Source organism: Narcine bancroftii, chromosome 8, assembly GCF_036971445.1.
Source record: "Narcine bancroftii isolate sNarBan1 chromosome 8, sNarBan1.hap1, whole genome shotgun sequence".
Lineage (NCBI taxonomy): Eukaryota > Metazoa > Chordata > Chondrichthyes > Torpediniformes > Narcinidae > Narcine > Narcine bancroftii.
Genome location: NC_091476.1, coordinates 170241898 through 170269768, shown reverse-complemented (window position 1 = coordinate 170269768; position 27871 = coordinate 170241898). Strand labels below are relative to the sequence as shown.

Genomic DNA, 27871 nt, shown 5'->3' with positions numbered 1-27871 from the left:
AGTCAATAAATGGCCACATAACAGTTGGCATTGAGAACGATGTTAATACCATGAAAGGAATATATGTGGCAATATTGTGGGAATGCCACTTATAATGACTTATGGGTATTGCTCGAATCTATTTGAAAACCTTCCTGATCTTACTGTGCTTGGTACATTAATGAGTAAATGTGTAATGGAATTATTCTCGGATACAATAATTATGCTCTCTTGATAATCGGAGACAATTGTTCATTGAATTAGCTTTTGAATCAGCATCAATAGTTCTGCGATAAGCTCATGTACCCCAATAAATTGATGTATAGGCTGACAGAGCTGAAATCTGTGGCAAGATGCCAAGCCATCTCTGTCCTCTTCATCACTTTGACTTGTGAGAGGCTGAATGCTTTGGTCTAATACTTTCAATTCTGGCTCCAGGAAGTAAATCTAAATTGATTCTGCCATTCAGAATGTTCCAGTTTCATTTTGGGTCAATGCATTTTGAACTCCTGTATAATGGTCCCATCTTTAAAAGAGCTATGAATTTACATTAACGAATAATATGTTCCAACATCCCTGTCCACTATCGAGGCTGGATTTCTAAGGCTAAAGCAGGGGTATGATTACATGTACATTCCTGTAGCAGGTGCCACAGAATGAAATCACACAAAAAAAATTAGATGAAACAAAGTGGTGAATTCCGTAATAAACAATAGGAAACAATCATTTGAATTGATCTGTAAAACCGAGTTAAATCCATTTTCTGAGTTAAGCCAAATTTAAACAAAATTTAAAAAAGGGGAGAAAAAAAACTAAGAACTACATCTTTGTTTCATCTAATTTTTTTTGTGTGCTTACATGTATACAAATGATTTGCTGTGTGCTTTATTTTCTAAAACTCTGAATGTAAGCTTATATAGTCAACTCAATAAAAATATTTAAAGAAGAAAAGAAAGCAAAGCGAGCTTTTCACAATGCTAATTGATCCCCTTAATGAGGTGCTTCATGTTTCTGCAACACCACTGCAATTATCTGACACAGAGGAAATTATTTTTTGTAAGTCTGACTGTAAATAAGAAACAAAGCCATCAAATGCTGCAAATACTGTGGAAAGATTCAAAGGGGTTCACCCTGAAACTTTAACTCTGCTTCTGTTTCCACAGGGACTTTTTGGAGTGTATTTGTTATTAATTTCTTGGTTTCCTTTTTCACACCCCTCCCTTAAGCAACTTTTCCACATCTAGACGGCAGTACAGCTAGCCCAATGCTATTCGCAGAGCCCACCTCACTGACAAAAGACAAAGGAGGAAAAACCCAACACCCAACCCCAACCCACCAATTTTCCCCTGCAACCGTGTCTGCCTGTCCCGCATCGGACTTGTCAGCCACAAACGAGCCTGCAGCTGACGTGGACATTTACCCCTCCATAAATCTTCGTCCGCGAAGCCAAGCCAAAGAAGAAGACTGAGGTTCTACTCATATGCTGTCTGTAAGAACGATGTGCATTTTCCCCGTAACTACTCCAGGAGTTCTGGTCTCCTCCCGCATGGATGTTATTTTTCAGTGCAGGCTCATGGGTGGGAAGAGCCTGTTCCTGTGCCGTGTCTCTAATTTATTTTTAAAGTGAAAAAAAATGTTTCCTTGCCTCTCTGAGATGAACTTAACTCCACTCTTTTCAACCATTCATCTAATTCTTTCCATGAGATACAGGCTTCTAGAGAACAAAAGCAGCTCAATACTATGTGAAAGACTTTCCAAGAGAGGCACGTACAAAATACAGTAAAACCCCGTTATCCAGAACTGGCAAAAAAAATTGCGCAAAATAAATAAGTAAAAAATATAGAAGATTAAAATTGGCATGCCTCGCCGTTAGTTCGCCAATCCATGTAACATGCAATCTCAAACAAATGGAAGATTCACTTATCTGCCATCTACCCATCCCAATAGGTGTCAGATACCATGGATTTTATTGCATTACACAAAATATTATATAATGTGGCACAGACACCAATGCACAAAACACTGACCTTTGCGACCTTTGCTGGGCATTTGCTGCAGATACCTGCACAACGCTATCAATTTGCGTCCCTGTAAAATGTTCCTTTTCAGGAATCTTAATTTCGGTAACCGTTTTGTAAGTGCCAAATGTTTTATCCCGCTTCAAACTTCGTTCCTCAGAATATGACTTCAGTCTCTGATAGGTTTTTTTCTCTTCAAATTTTTATCCTCCACTTCTTTAAATATGATGCATTGACGCTCTACAACTCCCATTTTGATATTTAGATCTGATTTAACTGGAGTTAGTGCCTGTATTTATATCAAGAAGATTACTCTGGACATCATTTTTTTTTCAAAAGGTTTGCTTCCTGAAAAAAAGGGATTATGATAGACAACTTCAACATGAACACAAAGTTAATTTCAGATTCGCTGTATCACGTAGGAAGTTGGAGAAATATTAAAATAACTTTTATTGAATTTAGCATTAAGCGTGTGCTTGTCACAAATGAAACAGAACGTGTCACGGCTGTTGCAACATTGAAGAGAAATTTCTGCTGTATTAAATCTTCCTGAAGACAATAAATGCTATTGTTAAGTACACTCACCGTGCAGTTATTGCCTGAAGAGCATGTGCATCAACATGGGTTCAATCTCTATTAATGTAATGCACAGTATCTGTATACGTGAGCTGCTTTTATAGCCTGACTAATTATGCCCAGGTCTTAGACAGCATATGCGTAGCTCTTGCAGTGAGTACATGCCCAGGCATGCATGGAATGACCAATATACCAAAAGATTTAAAATATTACAGAAAATCACAAAATATTTTATATCTTAAAATGTCATGTGATAGGAACAGCAGCCTAAAATCCATAAGATACACCCAAAAGTGTTCAGCAAGCAAAATCTTTGTTGTCCGGTGTTATTTTTGTCCCCATTCAAGCAAATTGCCATCATGGGGTTAAACACTAGAATTCAGGTTTTAGTGTGATACGGATTACTTAGAAAAGAAGAAGCATTACAGACATTTTTTTTTCACAAAGTAGCCTTGTCTGCCTGGAAACAGGGGACAGGGTTGTATCTAATAAGCAAGCTGACAGTAGGTCATCTGGTGGTCTCTGTCAGAGATCACTAAGGCGCAGTAGTGTTTCTGGACGTGACTTGGTCAATGCGATTGGGGATGTTTTAGTTTCAGGAGGGTGAATGTGCAATGATTGCATGGGGTGCGCCTGCTCTTGTGGCTTTTTTCTACCTCCAGTCTGCACTTGGCTATTTTTTGGAAAGTGACCGAGGGAAAAGACCCTGCCAAGTTCAATAAATTTATTGGCTGGTTCCAAAATAGAATGACTAAAAATTGTGTGGTTGTCATAAAAATTGCTCTTATTTTGTAATTAAAAAACAGATTTAGGCTTACAGTACAGTAACAGGCCCATGCCACCCAATTAATCTACAACCCCCAGAACATTTTGAAGGGTGGTAGGAAACCAGAGCCCCCAGGGAAAACCCACACAGATGCAGGGAGAACGTACCAACTCTTTACAGACAGCGCAGGGTTCAATATTGGGCCTCGGACGCTAGCGTTGTAACACAGTTGCGCTAACTGCTAAGTGTGCCACCCTTAAGTTCAGTAACATCTTTTCAGGAAGGAAACCTGACAACTGGCCTATCTTGCCTAAATATGACTATGCCCATATTTAAATGACAGTTGTAAAATTGAAGAAGCTTCTTCTGTAGCTCACTCGCAATGGACAAGGCAGAACTTCCTGAGGTAATAAAGACAAGTTGAGTAGTTGGTCAAGGACAGATTAAATGTCTTTATGTGAATCCATCCATGAATAATGAATGAAATTCCAGCTTTATTTATTTAAGTTGGAGACATGGAGGAGGCATGGAGAACATAATAAATGACTGAAAGGCACATATTGGCACAATTGGGAAAAAATGATGTGGGCTGTGTCTATTGCAAGAGCTTTTTTTCCATTTCGATCTTAATGTAATTGTACTCAGACGGTGGCACAAAAGCACAGTGGCTCTGGATTGTGATGACGGGCAGGATGGATCAGATCCCAGAAGTTGTTGGGGGATCTCTGATAATAGGATATGAATCCCAAGCAAGGAAAAAAAAAAGAAAGAGTGAAATAGAACAGAAATTGCAAATGGCAGGAAAACAAAGGTGAAAAAACAGGGATCAAACAAAAAATTGAAAGAGAAAATAAATGCGCACTTTACAAGTCAGCTCATTTAATTTTAATGTGCTGAGCTACTGAATTGCCATGAAGATTGAATTCTGAGCCTACTAGTCTAATCTACTCTGCAGTCAAGTGAGCCTTAGAGTCTCAAAAATTGCAGCCCAGTAGAGTAAAAATTATGTAAAGAACAAGGAAAGGAAAGCACAGATCAAATAGAGTAATCAAAGAGAAGACAGGGAGACCCAGAACAGAAATAATTGATGTGATTGGCATTAAACATAGTTGTTATGATCCAGATGTATGTATGAATGAATTCTGCATTGGTTATTGAAATAGATATACTTTGGGTTCAATAATAGCTGTGTCATGAAGCAAGAGCATTTACTGAGGCGAAGGCCAGCATGGATTAAAAGAGAGAGGGAAAGCAGGGCAGTTGGGTTCTGTGTCTGTTCTGAGAAGGCCAGAGAGAAAACCTTTGAGGAGACGCTTGAGGTATCGAGAAAATCCTCTCCCTTTAAACAGGAAAATAAATCACAAGACAGGGAAAGATTTTGAGATTCGGCTGAAGGGAACAGGGTTGTGTTTGTGCTTGTAACGAGTGACAGGATCCTCTATTAAGGAGTGAAATGCCATTCCATAGCAGAGAGGGGAAACGTTGGAGGTACACACAGAGAGAAGATAGTAGAGGAAACACAGGCTCGGCTTTGCAGCTCAAATTTAGCTATGATTTGATATCTATTTTGTGTGACAAACCAGCTGTACTAATAATTTCAATGCAATCCTATACTATTACATATAAAAAATCTGTTCTGCAGATAATTAATATGCTTGTATATGGTATGTATTAGATGAACGCAACAAAATAATGCATTTTTCACACTTTATTCAGAGTATTAAATTTCAATTATTAGAACTTTTATTTCTATCGGATGGCCATCTGGCTCTTCAAACCTGCTCCACCATTCAATAAGATCAAGACTGATCTTGCCGTGGACTCAGCTCGACCAACCTGCCTTTTCCACACAAACATTAATTCCCCTGCTATGCAGCATTCTGTTTAACTGTGCCTTAAATTTATTTAATGAGGTAGCTTCATTGGGCAGAGAATTCCACAGATGCAAAAATGCGCATGGAGCAGTATGGTTGGCAAAGTGGTTAGCACAACCCTATTACAATGCTAGTGATCTGGGTTCAAACCCAGCGCTGTCTGTCAGGAGTCTGTATGTTCTCCCTGTGTCCGTGTGGGTTTCCTCCCACCGTTCAAAACATTTGAAGGTTAATTGGGATATTTAGACAGCACAGGCTCATGGGCCAGAAAGGCCTGTTTCCACGGTGTATGTCTAAATATTTTTTAAAGATTTTTAAAAATTGAAATCAAACTGTAAAACAAAACAACAAAAATGTCCTATTTTTAATTTTTTTTGGCAGGATTACTTTTACACAGTTATTTTCAAAAATAGCAACATCAGGAGAAATGGATGGCTATACTTAATATCAAGATTCAATTTATTGTCACGTAATAAAAAGTCATAAGTACCCAAAATTGCCTTTTGTCTACATTAAGCCAGACGGATTTGCCATCAGCAGAAATTGCCTGAACTGCTTCTGACTCTCAGAGAATGAGAAGCAAACGAGAGTCCCCCCAGAGTCACCAAGTGTCCGTGGAATCGCCACCAGTCTCTGCAACCACACAGAATCCAGTCCGAACCATCGGCAGCCCGAGCTCCAGATTCAAACCTCCAAAACCCATTAGGAAACCTTCAATGCCCTCAGCACTCTCTCGCTCCTGGTTCTGATAGCTAGTACCCCTTCAGCCAGGTTCGAACCAGTATCCAGCAGTCTGCAGCCTCTCTGGGTTCCTCGCCTTGAGTTACCAGCAGTCCACTGCCTGTGTGGATCCTTAAGACACAGAACCCCTCATTGGTTGCTACCGTCCCCCCATTAATTGCCGTTGTGGTCACCATCCTGTGGGTCATCTCCTCTCCTTCTCCTTTTCAGACGTGTGTGTGTGTGTGTGTGTGTGTGTGTGTGTGTGTGTGTGTGTGTGTTCTCCCCATTTTATGGTGTCCTGTGTCAGTCCTCAACTTCCCTGAATTCTGCAACCCCTCATGGCCGCCGTCGATCAGAGGTTCCGCCTTCTTGGGTCCAGAATCCGCAGTTGCAAGATTTTAAAATAAAGCATCATTGGGCCCCTTTAACAGGCCGTACGGAGCTGACAGCCGTCAAACTGGATGGTTGGACCCATGGGAGCACTCTGTCTCCATTCCCCGCTCTCTGTGGGTCCACACCAGCGGCACCACTGCTGTTACAGCAAGTCTGGCCGCAGCACTATATTTTTAAGAGGTAAAAGATACAAAAACATTACTGAATATTATTGGGTTACACCTCTCCTGTGTGCATTGGAGAATGCTTTAAACTCTTAGTGACAATGGATCATGTATGTGTATTTTTTGCACCATTATATTCAATTCCAGAGAAAAATAATTTGGAAAGGAGAGTCATGGGGTTCCACAAATTATTTGAGTTTCCTTCCAGGTCCTCTGTAAGGCTGGCTGTTAAATGAAATTCCAGGTTACTATCTCACCACAAATCAGGGTCTCTATTAATAGGATTTCACATACACTAAATAGCCCCAAAACATTCCAACATATACAGCGAGGCAGTGGTGGATGAGCTGACCATTTTGTCCACTGCTCTTTGCTTTAAGTGAATATTTTTCATCCTGAGATAGCACAGATTCAACAGGCATTCTCATTATACAGTTCTGCTTCATTTACCCAATATGTCAGCCGCAGCTGGACTTTCTCTCTCTCTCTCTCTCTCTGGACTGGATGGGCAGCCTCTGAATCTGATCTCACATATTCCACCTACTCTCACTTTATTCACATAATTTTTCTGATAATTTTCTACTTAGCAAAAATATGAATAATTAAGTGATTACTAATTTCAGTCACCGCTGCATTCCTATTTCAGAATGCAGTAAAACTGATAATCTGGCATTTTTGGGACTTTGTTGGTGATAGACTGGCAGATTTTCTGGATGATTGAATATTTTCCTATTAATTAATTTAAAAGTAATCTGATGATCAACTTTTTTCACACAACGCTGTGCCTCTATGGAACAATTTGCTAGAGAAAATGGTAGATAAAAACGTTCAAAAGACATTTGGACAGGTACATGGATAGGAAGGATTTAGAGGGATATGGGCCCAATACCAGATCAATGGGATGAGCAGGGATGGCCCAACGAGATTGGCATGGAGGAAGTTTGACTAAATGGCCCATGTGTTAATAAGGACTAAATTTCCCAGCATGCAATGTGCACAGCTAGGCAGAAACCAAAAGTTACATATGACTGGAGTGGTTGGATGTTGGTTGAAACAGCTTAAGGAAAGTAAATTTGGTTTAAGTGTTAAATTCACATAAAGTTGTTTTTCTTGAAAGAAAAAGCATAACATGGGGACAGAAGTGTCTCAGTGAGTAAGAGAAGACAATAGTTTGTAAGCATGGATAAGTCCTCCTACACCATTGCATTTTACCGGCAATCTAGCCGATAATTGGAAACAGTTCAAACAGCGATTCAATATTTCTTGAGAAGCTGGTGGAATGGAAAATGAAAAGTGTCTATGTTTCTGCAATTGATGGGGGAAGATGTCTTGGACATCTATTACAGTTTTCATAATGATGAGACAGCTTTCATATTGATGAGACAGCTTTCAAGTTGGACAAACTGATGACAAAATTTGAGGAGTATTTTGTTCCAAGTCAAAATGTCACATTTGAGAGATTCAAGTTTTTCTCCTGTGACCAGAAACAAGGTATGAGCTTTGACCAATATTTAGCTGCGGTTCATACATTGAATAAGTCCTGTGAATTTGGAGATTTGAAAAATTCACTTGTTAAAGACAGAATAGTTTGTGGAATCCCAGATAATGGATTTAGAGAAAAACTGTTGCATGAAAAATATTTGACCCTAGAGAAGGCTGTGAATTTGTGTAGGGCAGCAGAGACCACATGGACGCAAGCTAAGGAGCTGCACAGGATGGACACAACAGTGCATAATAATGAAAACAGAGAAGCAGAACACCAGGAGTTTCCCAAATCTACAGCAATGCAAAGAGGTAGGGTCAAACAGCAAATACAGCAGGTGCAGAGGTGGACATATTCCAAAGATATGTCCTGCCTATGGAAAGTCCTGCTATAAATGTGTGAAAAAGAATCATTTTGCAAAGTGCTGCAAAGCAGAAGATACCAAGAGAAAGGTGCACACAGTGGATGAAGAAATGGAGGAATTCTTTGTCGATTGACCACAGTCTGCTGCAGGTAAAGCGGAATGGATTATTCCAGTGACTGTGAATGAACCAGTAATTCCATTTAAGATTGACACCGAATCCTAGGTGAATCTGTTACCTATGGACAATTACAAGACCCTCACCATAAAGAGCATGACTTATCATGTGAAATTAAAAGTGACAGGCTACACTGAAGAGAATGTTCCAGTAAAAGGCCATTGTATGGTGATCTTCAAACACAAAGGGCAGCATCTAAAATCACAGCTACTGATTATAGAAAGGAGAGTACAGTCAATATTAGGTCATGTGAAGAGCTCAACCTGGTGAAAAGAGTTTTCATAATGGCTTCACAGACGAAAGATAGGTTCACATCACTCATGGAAGAAAGGATAACTATATTGGAGAAACAATACCTTAATGTACAGAGAGATTGAACCTCATTGCATGACATGAATGACAAACTGGAAAATGAGTTAGCAAATAAGGATGCCTTCTTATGCCAGCTAGAAGACAAAAATAGAAATTTATAGGAATATCTGGAACTGGGTGAACAGAAACTGCTGCAAACAATTAAGTGAGCAGAAACATTATCAGAAGTAGAAGCTGACCTTGCCCAGTGAAATGCAGCTCTGACAAATGCTAAAGGGCAGCATAGAAAAATGTTTGAAACATTTAGCTCTACTCTAATGAACAATTTCACCTGCATCTAGAAGAAAGATGACTGCATTTGAGGATAAGAAAATATTGATACAATAATCTAATAAGGAATTGGAAAATGGAACGATATCCATAAGATTGAAAGATGCAGAGATTTACTAGGATGTTGCCAGGTCTTCAGGAGTTGAGTTACAGGAAAAGGTTAAACAGGTTAGGACTTCATTCCTTGGAATGATGAAGAATAAGGGGAGATTTGATAGACGTTTACAAAATTGTGAGGGATATAGAGAGTAAATATAAATAGGCTCTTTCCACTGAGATTAGGAGAGATAAATACGAGCGGACATGGCTTTAAAGTGAAAGGGGAAAGGTTTGGGGGTACTTCTTCACTCAGAGAGTGGTGGGAGTGTGTTATGAGCTGCCATCTGATCTGGTGAGTGTGGGCATAAATTGGATAGATACATGGATGGGGAGGTCTGGAGGTTTATGGAATGGGAGCAAGTTATTGGGACTAGCTGAACAATAGTCAGTACAGACTAGAAGGGTCAAATGGCCTGTTTCCTGTGCTGTAGGGTTCTAAGGGAACCGCCACACTGTCCGAAGAGAAACTGGCAAACTATGTCATCCACTGCATCAGCTGTGGCCAAGATTGTGATGCTTGGAATGAAGCTCACAGAGTTGTACAATGGATATGTTGAAGCCCAAGATCAACTGCTAGTGGCAAAACAGGAAAATAACAAATTGTGACAGAAATGGAGATGAAAGCTCTGCTTCTGAAGTGCTAGCGTGAAGAATATGAAATCTCTCAGCTAAATTAGAAGATGCCATGAAGGAACTTCGTCATTTACAAAAATCCACTGATGAGGGAAATAAGCATGCTTCATTACTCAACAGAGAGAATTAGATGCAAGTGTCAGATCTTTCACAGCAGAATATGGTGCTTTTGATGGAACTAGAAGATGTGCAACAAAATCATATTTTATGTGAAGATGAAATTAGTTCTGCTGACATAAGCAGTTCCTCTGAAGTGATTCCTTAGCATCTGGCGACCTAGCATAATGTTGACAAACTGCAACAGCAAAATGAACAGCTACTCTTTGTGAACTTGCTGATAAACAGGAAAAGAAAGAGCAGGAAAAAAATACCCTGAACTTCAGCGGAATCTTGCGGATGGATGCCCTGAATGAACCTGAGTGACCTTGTGAAACCAGAAGTCATCAGATGCAACTGGTGGAAAGAAACTGGCCACAGAATGCCATTGCTGCACTGTGAAATTTGGCAGACCTGCCTCTATCCTGATCCAGGTTCCTCAGCCCCAGAGGACCATTGGAACTGTGTGAGATAATGGAGCACTTAAACAATGATAAAGACATTAGCTTAACTGCAGATACTTTTGTAACGTAGACATAATTTTGTGTTTGTGTTCTTGTTTTCTTTTAAGAAGGGGAAAGATGTGTTACTATGTGTGCAAATAAGAACTACTTTACCCAACGCACAGATGGCAGAAGCCGGAAGTGACATATGATGGGGGTGGTTATTGGAAGTCATTTGAAACAGCTCAAGGAAAATAAAGTTGGTTAAGTGTAAAACCCATGAAAAGTCATTCTTCTTGAAAGGACAAGCGTAACAGCCTGATTCTGTGTTTGTGAGTGCATTAATTGTGCATGTTTCGCACAGAATCAAGAGGAATCAATAGAAAACACACTGGAGTTGCAATTTCTTCCAGCACACTTTGTTATTTAATAACTTCAGTTATTTAATTTTAAACTTTAATGAAATCCATTCAGCAACTGAACTACAGAAAAGACTTGTGAATGTCTATCTTCATTGCACAGCTTTACTGAAACTTAGATTACTTGGTTGAAACAGAACTCCAGAATCAAGGAGGGAATGGAATGCTTGACTAGGATTATGACTAAGCTTAGAATCTTTGTGGAAAACTGAGTGAGTTTGAATGCACCAATGGATGGCACCCACAATGACTCTATTCTTGTTGCAAATCCCAGTTCAAGCACAGATTTTTTTAAACAAAATTGCAGCTTTAATGTTTTTACCTTCAATGAACAGAATGAATGCTGTAAAAATGGATATTTTTGCATCACATTTAACTATGAACATAGATTTTCCTTCAACCATCAAAAAATAAGGAGCTAATTTATTGCCAATATTATCAATATTTCAATACCTCGATCTGTCGAATGTGACCTCAATAAGGTAGGGTTCATTATCACCATCAATGTGTTCTGGGAGTTGTTAAGGAGAGATTGTGACCTGGATGGAAAATGAGGGAATAACATCCAAAGTAGCCAATACTTGGCCCTTCAGAGTTCTATTTTGGAATAACATTGACAATATTCTTTAAGCAGTTCTAGCAATAATGGAACCTTTACCTTTTTATTTGACAAACCAAAAATATTAGCTGCAGGCTATCCCTACATTGCCATGTTTTATCTGGATACGAGGGTGCTTCTGGAGAATCTGGAATGGTTTTCCTTACACCAGAGAAAATTACAAGATGGCTTAACTATAGTGTTCAATGTTGTGAAGCAATTTTATTGCACAAATAATGAAAACCTATTTTGTCTTTGCAGGGTGTTCAGTGATGAGGTGACTGATATTTAAAATAATATTTTTAAACTTGTAATTTAATATATATGTAAGCAACACATCCTAAGGTGAATAGGAAGGAAATAAGTTTATGATCTGAAATACACACTGATAAAATGGCTGGAGCAAGTAGATTCGTGATTTTCTTGGGGGGGGGGTGGAATATTGAAGATTATGGTGAGAATACAGCGGTCTCAGTCCTGGTGAGAGTTCAGGGATACACTCAGAGTGTATACTCACAGTGAGAGTACGGGGATACAGTGAGAATGCAGGGGTCAGTTAGAGAGGGTGGAAGTACGAGGAGAGGGTGGGGGATGGTCACAGTGAGAATAAAGAACCATGGGTCTCATTGGAAAGTCTGCCGCAAATGATACAATGGGTACTTGGGCCTCTTTGTTCATCTGATTTCAGGACATGGTAACTTCATTCATGTTGTTGATAATTGTTCCTGAGGGCTAAGATGTAAACCTTCACTGCTGTACTCTTGACGCCGTTCCAAACGCAATCCTTTTAGCTAACTTGTTAAGTAATTGAGCCACTCGAACTTTTTGGTTTCAAGCACACGTTGAATTGCAAAGGAAATGAATCCAAGATTTGTAATATTTTTGAACTGTTTAGTAATTGTGACAGTACAGATTCTATCACCCATGTGTCTATGTACAGATGGTCGTGTAGGATGACTGTGATTGGCTGAGAGTGTAGCACCACCTACTGGCAGGTCTTAAAGGGTTGCTCCTAGCCAGACCAGGTCATTCTGGACCAGTCGACCTACTTGTGATATGCTCCACTCTTCTAGTTAATAAAAAACCTTGGTTTGGATCAACAAGCCTTTGATTCTTTCGACGCGCTCTACCTTAATCAACAAGTCACCACTTCTCTCCTCCTTTGTTACAGAGAATTATAGTCTCTCAGCCATAAAAATAATTCTGGCAATCTTCTTTCAGTGTGATTTGAGTTTATACACAATCACACGGTGAATGAATGATTGCACAAACCTCTGAAATCATTGGAGCAATAAATGACTCGATATTGAAACCATAAACAAAGTTATAATAGGAATAACCATGGCATTAACTCTGCAGGGAGATGGGTTTTCAAAGGATAAAGTGATTTAGAAATTCCAATTTGCTACATTTGCAAAAACAGACTCCCAATTTAACCCATCGATCCACCCCAACAGAAATAACCAGTGAAGTTTGAACATGTCCAACCTTCACTCATGCTCAGCATCTATTCACTGCATTCACAACAGGTAGGTGTTTGTGTGGGTTCACAATGAATGAGATCTGCTGACGGCTGAGTTTTATTGCTGTCTGTTACAATTCTGAAGCTTCGGGGTTCCAATGCTGGTTTGTGCTGAGTAAACTGATCTCAGCGCACGTCTAAATGCACCTAATCTGGCCATAGCACATCTGCAAATGTGGGTTTGTTCCTGATCATTTGCCAGTGACCCATAGTGGAAAGTAGACATGGTACCTGTATTGAAACTCTGTCTCTCCTTGGGCTGTGTCACAACTAGTTGACCGCACAAAATGAAACAAAGGTTGTGGATCAAAAAAAAATGCTGAACTTTAAATATAGTTAAATCATCCCTATAGATACAATCTGCATTTTTTTTTTGTAAGTCGGTGACAGAAATATGTGTCAGGATTCAGGAGATACCAATAAAAATGAGTAGATAAGAAATAAGAGCAAGTGTTAAATGTCTGGCCATTCATGCTTGATATACCATTTATTAAGGTCATGGCTTATCAACTCAATATTATTTTCATGAACTATTGCCATATCTTTTTATTCCTTTAACATTCAGAAATATGTCAAGCATTGATTGAATGAATGCAAAAACCGGCTCTCTGGGGAAGAGAATAGCAAAATTTCACTACCCTCTGAGTGAAGGAACTTTTCCTTTATCTCAATTCCAAACAGACGGCTTCTTATTATGTAACCATGACTTCCGGTTTTAGACTTTCAATCGGGCAAAACATCCTCCCTGTATCCTGCTTGCCAAATTCTGTAAGATTTTCATAGTTTTTCAATTAAATTGAAGCTTAAGAGAAATTAGGATATGCAGATGAATGGGAGGGGAAGGAAGGACCATGGTCTAGGGGCAGGTCAATGCATCTAGTTGGAATAATAGTTCAGTAAGGACTAGATGGGCTGAAGAGCCTGTGTCTGTGCTGCAATGTTCAATGCCTCTCATTCCATTGAATTTGAGAGAATAAATTTGTGGCCTACTCAATTTCTCCTTGAATATAACCATATAACCATATAACCACTTACAGCACAGAACAGGCCAGTTCGGCCCTACTAGTCCATGCCGTAATAAATCCCCACCCTCCTAGTCCCACTGACCAGCACCCGGTCCATACCCCTCTAGTCCCCTCCTATCCATGTAACGATCCAGTCTTTCCTTAAATGTAACCAATGATCCCGCCTCAACCACGTCTGCCGGAAGCTCATTCCACATCCCTACCACCCTTTGCGTAAAGAAATTTCCACTCATGTTCCCCTTATAATTCTCCTTAAACCATGTCCTCTAGTTTGAATCTCCCCCACTCTTAATTGAAAAAAGCCTATCCACGTTTACTCTGTCTGTCCCTTTTAAAATCTTAAACACCTCTATCAAGTCCCCCCTCAATCTTCTACGCTCCAGAGAAAAAATCCCGTCTGCACAACCTTTCCCTGTAACTCAAACCTTGAAATCCTGTCAACATTCTCATGAACCTTCTCTGTTCTCTCTCTATTTTGTTTATATCTTTCCTATAATTTGGTGACCAAAACTGTACACAGTACTCCAAATTTGGCCTCACCAATGCCTTGTACAATTTCATCATAACCTCCCTACTCTTGAATTCAATACTCTGATTTATGAAGGCCAACATTCCAAATGCCTTCTTCACCACACCATCTACCTGAGTATCAGCCTTGAGGGTACTATTTACCACAACTCCTAAATCCCTTTGTTGCTCTGCACATCTCAATAGCCTACCATTTAATGCATATGACCTATTTAGATTTGCCTTTCCAAAATGTAACACCTCACACTTATCTGTATTAAATTCCATCAGCCATTTCTCAGCCCACACTTCCAGACTTCCTAAATCACCTTTTAATCTATGGTAATCTTCCTCACTGTCCACAACACCACCAATCTTTGTATCATCCGCAAACTTGCTTATCCAATTCTCCACCCCTACTTCCAGATCGTTAATATATATTACAAACAATAGTGGACCCAGGATCGATCCCTGAGGAACTCCACTAGTCACCGGCCTCCAATTGGACAAACAATTTTCTACCACTACTCTCTGTCACCTCCCATCCAACCACTGCTGAATCCATTTCACTACCTCCTTATTTATACCTAATGCCTCCACTTTTTTTCCTAACCTCCTGTGGGGAACTTTGTCAAAAGCTTTACTAAAGTCTAAATAGACAACATCCACAGCTTTCCCTTCATCAACCTTTTTTGTAACCCCCTCGAAAAACTCAATCAGGTTTGTCAAGCATGATCTACCCCTGACAAAACCATGCTGAATACTCCCTATCAATCCCTGTACCTCCAAATATTACTCACTATTTCTGGAAATGAAAACTCATGAACTTCACTAACATCTCACATTATCCTTCAAAGTGTAATTGTCTTGTAATGCACTCTATGTTAAGTATTTTCCTTCACTTCCATTACTTACACCTGCTTGTTGTTTTCTTTAATGACCACTGGAATCTTTCTTAAATTTGTTTTCATGTTTCCCTGACTTCACTTCTATACTAAACAGGTCTAATAGCAAGGTATTCTTCAGCAAGGGGACAGCTGGTGTGTGTTATCAATGATGTTCGGAAATAATGGACTTACAGGAAGGATCTGAGTGATTTCTGCCTCTACCCAACTTCAATCTCAACTCAATTTCAATTAATTTAGATGTCGACACTCATCAATAGGGTGAGCATCTGATAGAAAATCTTGGACTACTGTGACTTTTGAATGACTCCTGCATTCCAGGAAGGTTCAGTTTTGATTTTGCTCAATATGACATGAGTACCCTGGACAGGAATATTATTGAGGAAATGGATGCCTTGCATTGGTACTGTGCAGGATAGCCAATTTATAATGTAATTACAGATGTTCCTTCCTCTTGATTCCTCCTCTTCCCTCTCGTAGCAATAAAATATAGCCTTTAAATATCAGTCACTGATGTTGGGATCAACCACATTTTTAAACCCAGCCAGCCGCTGGCAATGCATGTTTGTCTGTGAGGTGGTGTTCCTGTAAAGCAAGTTGGGCTTTTCATGACCTGGTATGACTTACTGCAGGTGGGGCTGATGTATTCTTCACAGCTGACTGAAATGGGCACATAGATTGGATGTAGCTTTGACTGGCTTTCTGATTCTTCCAGTATTTCAACTTGAGCAACAGTGTTAACCCCTGGCTAAGATATCTCCTTCTCTTCTTAATTCCATGGTAATCCTTGCTCATCCTTGCGCTGGGATACAATCCCAGAGTCTATGTATTATAGACCTTCTTCATTTTACTCATTTGCTTGAGGCAACAGTTAATTAACAAGCGACTCTGATTTAATCCTACCTCTTCTAATATCATCTTGGAAATGGCCCCTCTTATTTAACCCTTTTCTTCCTTCTGCTGTTCCATCTCTGTTCCTTTTAAACTCCAGACTATCTTTCAAAGTGCCTACCAATGTAATAAGTTTCTTCCATGTCTAATTGTATGAAGACCTGGTTTCCAATTGGAGCCTGAACTCTTCACTTCCATTTCACCTCCCCTTTTGTACTTATTTTCTCTTCTACTTACAGAGCTCAGTGAGACCCATGCCTGAAAAGAGTCTTGTACACCAAGAAATGGATGTGGACAACTTAGTGAATAGAACTGTTACCTTGTCGCTCAAGTGATCCAGGTTCAGTCCCAAACTTGGTGAACATTCCCCCTGAGTGGGTTTCCTCTGATTCCTCCCACACCACAAATAAGTGCAGCTTGATTGGTTAACTGGCCTCACTAAATTGACCCCAGTGTGTAGTAAATGGTGGAATCTGGGGTCACGGGGGAGAGGAGGCGTAGTTGGTATGGAGAGAATAAAATAGAATGAGTGTGGGATTGTTGTACGGGAGATTGAGAGTTGGTACAAATTGTGAGTTATACGGCTTTAATGACCCTTTGAGATGACTCGATGGGAACTTCTAGTGTTCTAGACCCCAGCGAGTTGTCATTTTACCTCAAGAAAAGCAAAGATGATGTCTCCTGGAGGACGAAGAGACAAACAAACTCCAGATGCTGGAACCTCAAGCAAACAGAAAGGAGCTACAGGGATTCAGCTGGCCAGGCAGCATCCATGAAGAGAAATGGACAATGTTTTGTGTTGGGACACATTTTTCTACGAATAAATTGTTGAACTGATTTTTACATGTATCGAGGTATGGTGAAAAACATTGGGTCCCGACCTATAACTGACTGCCTATTGAGGACCACCGGCTTCTCTGCCATAATCACGTCAGCAGAGTTCCACCTCGATCTCTTGGCAGTAGCTGTGGCTTGACTCCCCCCTGTGGGTCTCTTGCCATCTTCCATGTCCAAGGAAGGATGTGTTGGATTTGGAGGGGATCCAGAAGAGGTTTATGAGAATTATCCCAGAAAGATGAGGATCAGAAGGAGTATTTGATGACATTAGTCCTACACTTGCTGGAGTTTTGATAGATGGGGGGGGGGGGGGGGGCGGGGAGGACCTCAGTGAAGCCCATCAAATGTTGAAAGGGTTAATATAATGGATGTGAGAAGATGTTTCCTGGATCAGAGGAGTCCAGGAACAAAAGGTCAGCCTCAGAATAAAATAATGTCTCTATAGAACAGAGATATTTCTGCTGGTGAATCTGGGTAATTCATCAACACAAAACATGATTTGTTAATGACAATAAATTCTGATTCTGATCTGAGATGCTATGGAGGCCGTCACTGAGTATACTTAAGCAGAGGTTGATAGACTCTTCATTAGTTAGGGCTGTTAAAAATTATGACGATAAGGTGGGAGAATGGAGTTGAGAGAAAAAATACATCAGCCATGATTTGAATGGGAGAGCAGACACAATGGGCTGAATAGACTAAATCTGCTCTGACACCTTAAGGTCTTATGATCCACTAAAGGACCAACCAAGGTGCATGTCATTGTCTTCTCTCCAGCAGCGATAATGGCTGTCTCCTCTTCTCTCTTCACTAATGTTCCATCTGGTCCCATCAAACTCACCACTCCCTCAGCTATCAATTTCAATCACAGGCTTTTTCTGATCACTCCCTTGATTCACTGACATCACCATAGCCAAACCTTCATCCTTAGTGACCAATTCCCTATTAAAACCATACATCTTTCTCACTCTGGTTGTTCTCATTGGTACTTGCATGCCTTATGTCTAGGAGACCCTGTCTTGTTTGGATGAGGAAAATGATTAAGTTAGTTATTCTGGTCAAACCACATGAAATACCAAAATCATGGTCTAGGCTGTCAACTCTTCAGTAGTCCATACTACACTAAAATTCAGTGAGAATCCTGACTCCCTTCCGACATGACAACCTCTCATTAACTTCCTTGTTCCCTGTCCTCTATAAAATGTGAAAAATCTTGTCATTGACATTGAGAACATCTTTCATTTTTTTCTAGTTTCCCTTGTCCTCCTGGAAAATGAGCTCAATTTTTTTTTGAATGTCACAAACCCTTTCCTCTTCCTGGACATGTCTTTCTCCATTTCCTCATCTGTCTCCTTTTGTCATCTCCAAATTCAGTTTGTTTAGGACCTATGTCCTTCTAACTCAAACTTCTTACTGGCTTCAATGACCTCTTTCCATTCCTATGCTGTTATTTTTGTATTTGCAACGCATAATACTCAACTTCCTCCTTTTTAAAAATCTGCATGGCTTGGTTAGGCTTGGAGTATTGCACACACTTCTGGAAGGAAGGATGTGGAGGCTTTAGAAAAGCTACAGAAGAGATTTAAAAAGATGTTGCTTGGATTAGAGGCTATAAGCTATAAGAAGAGGTTCGACAAATTTGAGTTATTGTCTATGGAACATATAAGACTAAAGCGTGACCTGATAGTAGTTTATAAACTATGAGAGACATAGATAGTCTCATTTACAGTCAGGATCTTTTCTCAGGGTACAATGTCAAATACGAGCAAGCATGTATTTAAAGTAAGCGAGGAAAAGTTCAAAGGAGATGTATGGAGCTAGTTTGTTTTCCCATGCACTAAATGTTAGTTGCCTGGACTTGACTGCTAGAAGTCGTGGTGGAAATTGATACAAACTAGTATTTTAGATAGACACATTAACATGCATGAAATAGAGGGATATGGATCAAATGTATTATATTGTCCTATGTTCTATGCTGGCAATACCACCTGAAAACATAATGTCTGCTTCAACTGCAGCAGCATCACTCTTGATCTGCAATTGTTGCTAAAACATTCAATAACTTATTCAGCATTAACAGAATTTCCTTCCACTAAGTCTTCAATTCTCAGTAAAATATACTCTGTAGCCTTTCGAATGATTAGATGGTTCTCTCTGACAATAGTCTACAGCTAACATTGTTTTTGACCCAGGGATATATTTGTTCTAAACCTATTCCCCCCTCCAACACATTTCCTGTCTTTGCCTCAGCTATCTGTTGCTGGAATTGTTACACATCTGTGTAATTTTGACACTTGTCTCCATTGTGCTCTTGGATTGATAACTTTTCCATTCTTCAGCCAAAACTCAGCTGCTCATTTTAAGTTGTATCATTGCGATAATCTGTTCTTACTAACTAACACGGATTTTCCATAATCTAATTTTGATTTAAAAGCTCTCATTCTTGTTTTCAAATCCCTGTACGTTAAATACTCTTTATGTAATCTCATTTATCCTTCTAAATTAGCATGAGAGTTGGACTCCACCTATTCTGGGCTGTTTAGCTTCCAGGATTAGAAATTTCCCTTTATTTTGCTCGCAGTATCATCCAATGTCGAGGACCTAATCCTGTCATTTCCCCTTTACACTTCTCAGCCTACCCGAGAGATATTTGTGCTGCTCAGACTACATGTTTCCACAGTTACCTCAGCAGACTGTTAAGCTGCCACTCTGTCCACATTCTATCAAATAAATTTAACTCCCTTTCACCAACTGCAATGTCTTAGAGATTTTTACTCTAGAATCTACCAATTGTTGCATCTCAGAAAACATAGTTAAATATGCTGTTATACATTAATTTTTTAAAAATGAAAAATTGCAAATGCCGGGAAAGTAGCAAAACCTGGAAATATTTGGTCACTGTTTCATGTCAAAATAATGGGCCCAAAAATTCATGTTTTCTATCTCCATCCACACCATCTGCCCTGTGGAGAATTTTCAGCATTTTCTGATTTATTTATTTTTACCTCTTCTGCATTAATTCAGATTCAAAAAGAAATAATTCAGGAGCTAATTTTCCTAACTTCACCTCGCAGAATTACTTTCACAATCCTGTAAAATGGAATTAATATATAGACACGGGAAGCGACCAGGCTCATGGTGTTTGACGTTAAAGTCGATGATTTTATACATCATCATCTGTATTATTCTTTTCTCTAAGTATTTGCATGCCTTGGTTCTCAGCATCACAAGATCTAAATGGAATATGATCACAGCTTCATTTATTCTTCTGCATCCTTCCAACCTTTAGGCTTCTTCAACCAGATAGTCATCATTTCAAAGTTTGCATTTCAATCTGCTGTTGATGGAAGTTAACTCAGGTTATTTACTCCTCAGTGGGGGTGAAGAGGCAACGGCTAATCTCTTGCTGATGGGTTACGATTTTGTGAGGCTGTTCTGCAAACACGATCCAAAGATTAATAACATTTCCTGGGGATGGGGCTGTGGGAAGTGACTTCTGTTCAGAATGAGTCTCCAGTAATAGACACTTGGAGATTACAATCTGACAATGTAATAGATAGATGCATGGCCCTGCAACTTTAGCAGTGCAACATATAGAACGTAGAGATAATGCTCCGGAAAACCACTGATAAATCATCTATATTTACAATGTGAATCTCACCAGCTCACATACATACTTTCAAACAAGGATGACAGATTTTAAAAATCCATTATGCATGCTTAAACATTTGATTGCGTGATATTAAAATTTGGTTGAAAGGACGCCAGGCATTCCAGTGAGAAAGGTATTTTGGCAAAGTGAGACTATTCAAACAAATGTGTCCTTTTTTTACCTTAAAGAAAGTCATAGTGGATCCATCTTTGACTACTCCATATTCTATTTTTGTTTGTTTAGCCAGGTCGTCAGCTGACTCGATGGGGGATTCCATTCGCTCCACTGTGAGGAAAGCAGCCAGGTTTGCCGTGTATGAAGAGATAATGATAAGGGTGAAGAACCACCATATCCCACCAATAATCCTGGTCGAAAGGGCTTTTGGCATCAGTTCAGATCCTGGACAGAGCAGAAACAAAAAAAAATCATCTTAGTGAGGTACAAATTTACAGCAAAATGACGCACAATATTCAAAAATAAATGAAGGACCAGATGTAATTTTAATTTTTAAGGTTAGACCTAGTTTCACTGGTGGAACTCGTGAATGTTCCACTTTAAGGGGTAGAAGCAGGAGGGGTTAATGAAGAATCAGGCAAAAACATGAACACATCTTAAATCTTTTGGTATTTTTTACAGATTTATTCATCTCGTGTTCTAATTAATTTGAATCAGAGAGTGATTCATGGGCAGTGCTGAATGGCTCCATGCAGGGTTGCCTAGTGCGTGTAAAAGAATGCAGTGTAGAAATTGAAGCTTATTCTCTATCCGTGTTGGTTCTGTTCGTAAAGTGCAAGGCAGAAGAAGAGAGGGGCAAAATACTTTCAGAAAAGTTCAATAAAAATGCGTAGCCCTGATAACAAAGAATGAAATCAAGGAATTTGAGACGGAAGATCTTGTCGGGAAAATTAATGACCAAGATGATGGCGTCCATGCTTGGCATCCCAGATCCAGAATGGTGGAAGCTCAGGGAAGCAGCAGACTGGTGCAATACAAAACCACCCAGCCAAGAAGGAAGAGATTAGGAGAAGACCCTGCAGGATGGGAGACCACAGCAGAAGACCAGTAATGGGGGTGGGGGGTGGGGGGAGGAGGGAGGTTCATAGGCCAAAGGTTACAGACCTGGCTGCAGACACTGGCTCATGGAAGCAAGGAATCATGAGGGGGAAATGGCAAACTTCTGAACCACATCGGGGATTCCAAATCAGGGGCTTAGAAAGGTGATGTGGAGCTCAGGTTCACCACTGCAATGGTCTGGAGGCCCAGGAGTGCTGAAGGCAGTGGGCATCGGAGGAAGTGGTGGAATCCATGGACAATCGATGTCTCCGGACTGACTCATTTTATTTCTCTTTCTCTTGTTGGAAGAGGCGCTGCATTAGTGGGGCCTCTTTGTATGCCTCCACGGGCAATTAAAAGTAAACGAATATTGTGTCTCTATGTACATCAGAATCTTGATTGTGGGTGCAGCTCACAGAATTGTTGCCTTCCAGCTCCAGCAACTCAGGTTCGGTCTTGCCTGTGTGAACTTTGCATGTTTTAACTGAATCCTCGTGGATTTACTCTGCGTGTTCAGGATTCTTCCCACATCATAAAAATCCACAAATCCTGATCCATGCCAGCTAATATGAGACAAATAATATATATATTTTTTTAACATCCCAATTTAGATCCGTTGCTTAGAAGTTTCAGATTCAGATTTCAGATTTATTGTCAGGCTACGTACATGACATCACATACAACCCTGAGTTCCTTTTCCTATGGGCGCAGCAGAATTACCACTAATTGGTAGTCGAAAAAATAAACTGCACACATCATGAACATGTAAACAATCAAAAGAACTGCAAACAGATAACAAATGTAGACAAACTTTCTGTGCAATACAGAGAGAACAAAGAAAATCAATCAAAGTGCACAAGTAAGATAGAGGGGTAGAAGCTGATGGTACAAACCTTGTGGCATCTATACCTCTTTCCTGATGGCAGCAGCGAGAACAGAGCATGTGCTGGATGGTGTGGTTCTTTAATAATTGCTGCTGCCCTCCAATGGCAGTGTTCCCAGTAAATATAATCAATAGTGGGGAGGGTTTTGCCTAGAATGTTCTGGGCTGTGTGCACTTCCTTTTGCAGGGCTTTATGCTCAGGGGTATTGATGTCCTCATACCAGACAGTGATGTAACTGGTCAACACACTTTCTACCACCCATCTGTTGAAATTTGCCAGGTTTTCTAGTGTCATACCAAACCTCCGCAAACTCCTGAATAAGTAGAGGTCTGATGTGCTTTCTTCATGATGCTATTGGTGTGTTGGGTCCAGGAAGGATAGTGACTCTCAAGACCCAAATTTTCTCACCCTCTCCACCACTGATTCCTCAGTGATCACTGGCTTTCATTTCCTGGTCAACTATTAGCCCCTTAGTCTTGATGACATTGAGTGCAAGGTCGTTGTTGATGTACCATTCAGCTAACTTTTCAATCACCATCCTAAATACTGATTCATCCCCTTCCTTTATAGAACCCACAACCATGGTATCATTGATATATTGGTAGATGGTGTTATTGTCGAACCGAGCTACACAGTCGTAGGTGTCAAGGGAGTAGAGCAGGGGGCTCTACTTGTCACCGCTCAGATAGGAGTTTTCTAGATTGGAACCAGTGAGGGAGGAGGCTCTATCAGATCAGGTTTGGTCGAATCAAATAAAAGGTTCACTAATGATCTGGTAGTTAATGGATCAGAAGGGAATAGAAATAGAATTTTATATAAAGATCTTGTTCTTTGTGAAATCAGGATTTGAAATGTATAAATGCATGAGATGCGAGTTGGCTATATTTTATTGGAAAGCTACATTAAAAGGACACGACAGTAAGCAATCAATGGTTCATGTTTTAAGAATTAATACATGATTGAGAAAACGAATCATGAGTGGGAATGCAATGAACAAGAGTAGTTCAGCAGTAAATATAAAAAGACTCTAAGAGCTTCTATAAATGTTTAAAGAGGGAAAATTACTGGTTAATGTGTATAATTTAGAGAGGCAGGTAAGGGAAACTATGTTGGGGATAAGGAAATGGCAGAGAAATTAGACACATTTCTTGTATCTGTCTTCACACAAGTAAATGCAAAACTCCTCCCTCAAAAAAAAGTGGAAAATTACAGGTCCACATTGAAAGAGGAGTTTAAAAAATAGTTTGTACAAGTTAAAAAATTATTTGAAAAAATGAGGGGGAAAATTAACGTCAAAATATTGATAAATATACAGGACCTGCAATCGAGGGTCACAATGAAAATGGCAGATGCCTTGGTTATCAAATTTCAAATTTCCATTTCAACTCCATTATTTAACCTTCAAGGAAGAGAGAAAATAGAGAACTGTAGCCTGATACCAGTAATAGATTAAATTATGAAATTCATTATTGAGGAATTGTTAACAGGGAAATAAGAAGGTAACACGATTGGGAGAAGGGAACATCGATTTCTGATGGGGAAATCATTTTTGACAAATCAGCTAGTATTTTTGAACTGCAGCCAGCAGAATAATTAAGGATGAACCAGTTTTAATGGTGCATCTAAAATTTCCGAAAGCCTTTGATAAAGCTCCACCCAAGATATTATTGAATTAGATTAGCATTAATTGTAGAACACTTGCTGGAAATGGTTATTGGATAGAAAATTGAGAGCAGGAAGAAAATGAAGGCTGTAACAATGGGATTCTGCAGCTTTCAGAGGTATGATGACCATTCCAAAAGGAGGACATTGTCATAGGTTACATATCTCTCTCTCTTTCACACACACACACACACACACACAAACACACACACACACACACAAACGCACACACACACACACACACACACACACATAGTGTTTGCATTTGTTGTTTTTGCAATACACTTTGAATTTTAGAGAAAAAAAATTGTTTGAAATGGCCACCTTAACTATTCAGAGACCCAACTATTCCCAATCTAGATCAAATATTTGGATGGGGAGATGGGGGGAAAATCAAATATGATATTACCATGTATCCAGGTGCATTGATGATCGAAGTGCGGTGACAGGTTGGGGTGCAAAGAGGATTTTTGAAAGCTTCAGGAGATGAGTTAATTCTGGGTGAGGACACGGAAGATGGAATAAAGTGTGGAAAAACATGAGATCAGCCACTATAATAAATGCAGACTATTTTGAAATAGTGAGAGAATGAATGTCTTTGTACATAAAGAACTGTGTTAATATGCAGATTCAGTAAACTGTCATCAGGCCGTAGAGACATAATGACATACAGCACTGAAGCAGGCCCTCAGCCTACCATATCCCTGCTGACCTTTTTGCCCATCTCTACTAATCCCTTTGCCTGTATTAGAAATGGAAGGACAAGAATTCTATTTCTAACATATATAAAAAAACAACAAGCTCAAGGCCTCAGGCCTGAAATGTCAGTAATATATCTTTACCTCATAGATGCTGTTAATTTCCACCAGCATTTCTGAGTTTTTACTTAAACTGAAAAGATATTTTTGTACCTCTTAAAAGGTAGGACAGGTTGAAAAGATCTGATGTGCATTGATTGGTTTACTCTTAGTTGATACTGTGCCATGGTTACAATCAATCAGAAATGGATTTTGACTCTGGCCAGCTTGACAGCTGATGTCACAACCACTTTCTCAAAGCAGAAACCACACGGTTTTTATTTTTCATGAAATCATCTCATTTTAAAGATCTTTGTAAAGCAGACTGTACAAATTGTCATTTTCTTCTATATTATATTATACATGTATTATACAGCAACCTCCTTTGAAGAAGACTGCAGAGCCCACCTCATTGACAAAAGGCAAAGGAGGAAAAACCCAACACCCAACCCCAACCCACCAATTTTCCCCTGCAACCGCTGCAACCGTGCCTGCCTGTCCCGCATCGGACTTGTCAGCCACAAACGAGCCTGCAGCTGATGTGGACATTTACCCCCTCCATAAATCTTCGTCCGCGAAGCCAAGCCAAAGAAAGAAAGATACTATTGTAATAAATATTGCATTTATTGTTATAAATTGATTCAATTAACTTTGTTTAATCCAAACCTCTCTTTACATAAAAGAAATAAAACATCGATGTAAATAGGGTTGAAAAACCTTGCATCTGTGGTGTGCTTCATTTTAAATGCTCCCCTTTTCTAATAATCATCAATCCTAACAAAAAGGTTCCACCCAAAATATGAACCCGTCCATTCCCTCTGCAGATAGTTCCTGAAGTATACAAGGTATCCATATTTTATTACATTAGAAATTCCACCATCTACTGTTCTTTTACTATCTGTTTAAATAGACACAAGGCTAAATTAAACAGCTCCCAAAGTTTCAACAGTCAGATTTCAGCATTGGAGGGATTCGGCAGTGATAATGGAGGGTGTTGTTGGCCAGTTTATTGCCACAGTAGGGGTCCACTTTTATCAATGAGTGCCTTAATAAAAGCAAGTCAACTCTTCAAGTTTGTTATTTATATCATGTCATTCATGTTTCAATGTTTGGTATTTGCAGGCCAATAGTCTAGAACCAAAGATGGAATGTCCTGGTGTGAAGGTTCCTTAAGCCGCTTTCAGGTGGCCAGAATACCCAACTGTAAAGCCGTCTATTCTACCCCAATGCAGCTGTCGGGTGGCCACCTGAAAGTGGAGAACCCGGCCAGGAGGAGCATGTACCTAACCCTCCTTGGGTTGGTATGTTCTCCGGCTCGGAGAATCCCCCGTTGCACCTGAAAGCAGAACCAGACAAAGCGGCTCGCAGCTTTCAGATGCCTGGCAGTCCCTGCTGCCTGACAATCCCCCGGTGCAGGACATCAAGGCTGGGGCAGCTGGCGCGGGATGTCAGTGCTGTGACGGCCGGCGCGGGATGTCAGTCCTGGGGCAGCCAGCCGGGATGTCAGCGCTACCACCTGAATATCCCTTTGCAGAGACCCACAGCCGCCCCAGAGCTACATTTTCCAGGCAATTCCACCTGAAAGCAGATTTGTTTTCCAATGAGGTGTTTTTGTGTAGAGGGAAGAGAGGAAAAAAGATGTACCACAAGAGAGTCTGTGAAGTCAGGATCAGTGAATGTATCTTCGAATGTTCTGTTGAACCAAGTACAGCACCACTCTTTATGTACTGCCACAAAGCCGCAAAGTCTCAGTGTACATCTATAAATCCCTCTTAATCAGGATTTGAACCTCAAGTCCCTATGTTTCATATTCAGATTTGAGATCTCAGGTTTATGATCCAAGAACGTATATGAGATCGTATGCAATCCTGAGATTCTTTTCCTCTAGGTGAGGCAGTAGTGGTAGTTGTACTCAACATACACATGTAAACAACTAAAGAAATGTAAACAAACTGACTGTGCAGTACAAAGAGAATAAAAATGAATAAAGTGCAAAAGTAAGGGTCCTTAAATGAGTCTCTGATTGAGTGTGTTGTTGAGGAGTCTGATGGTGGAGGAGTAGCAGCTGTTCCTGAACCTGGTGGTGTGAGACTTGTGGCACCTCGACCTCTTTGCAATGAAAACAGAGCATGTGGTGGATATGGATTCTCATGTTCCCTGTAGATCTTCTTGATAGTGGGGAAAATTTGGCCTCTGATGCCATGGGCTGCGTTCACTACCTTTTGCTTTAAACTCAGGGATATTGCTGTCCTCATTAAGGCAGCCGGTCAGCACACTTCCGACCACACATCTCTATAAATCTGCCAGGGTTTGCGGATGTCATAGCAAATTTCTGAGGAAGTGGAGACTCGGAAATGCTTTCTTCATGATGCCATTAGTGTGCTCAGTCCAGAAAACATCCTCCGAAATAGTGACTCCCAGGAATTTAAATTTGCTCATGCTCTCCACTTGATTTAGTATAAAAATCACAGACATTAATCACATATCAACGCACCTCAGTAGCTATTCAACCCTGACAGCAACCTCACCCAAACTCATCAAATAGAAGCAGCTGTTCATTGTCAAGGGTCAAATGAAGCTGTCATTTATTATCTCCTTGGAATAAATAATGGTGACACTCATTAAAATAATGGCACCTTGATACTTGGCTGCCAAAGAACAGAAAGCTTCTTCCATCCTCACAGGTGCCAC

General features: G+C 40.0%; 1 protein-coding gene across 1 annotated transcript in view; it reads right to left on the bottom strand.

The window, feature by feature from the left end:
- LOC138741567 (glutamate receptor ionotropic, kainate 3-like) overlaps positions 1-27871 on the bottom strand; it is a 480058-nt gene that overhangs the window by 31591 nt on the left and 420596 nt on the right. The window contains exon 13 of the mRNA XM_069895823.1: positions 20966-21183. Within this exon, the coding sequence (XP_069751924.1) occupies positions 20966-21183 (218 nt within the window). The remainder of the gene's footprint in view (positions 1-20965; positions 21184-27871) is intronic.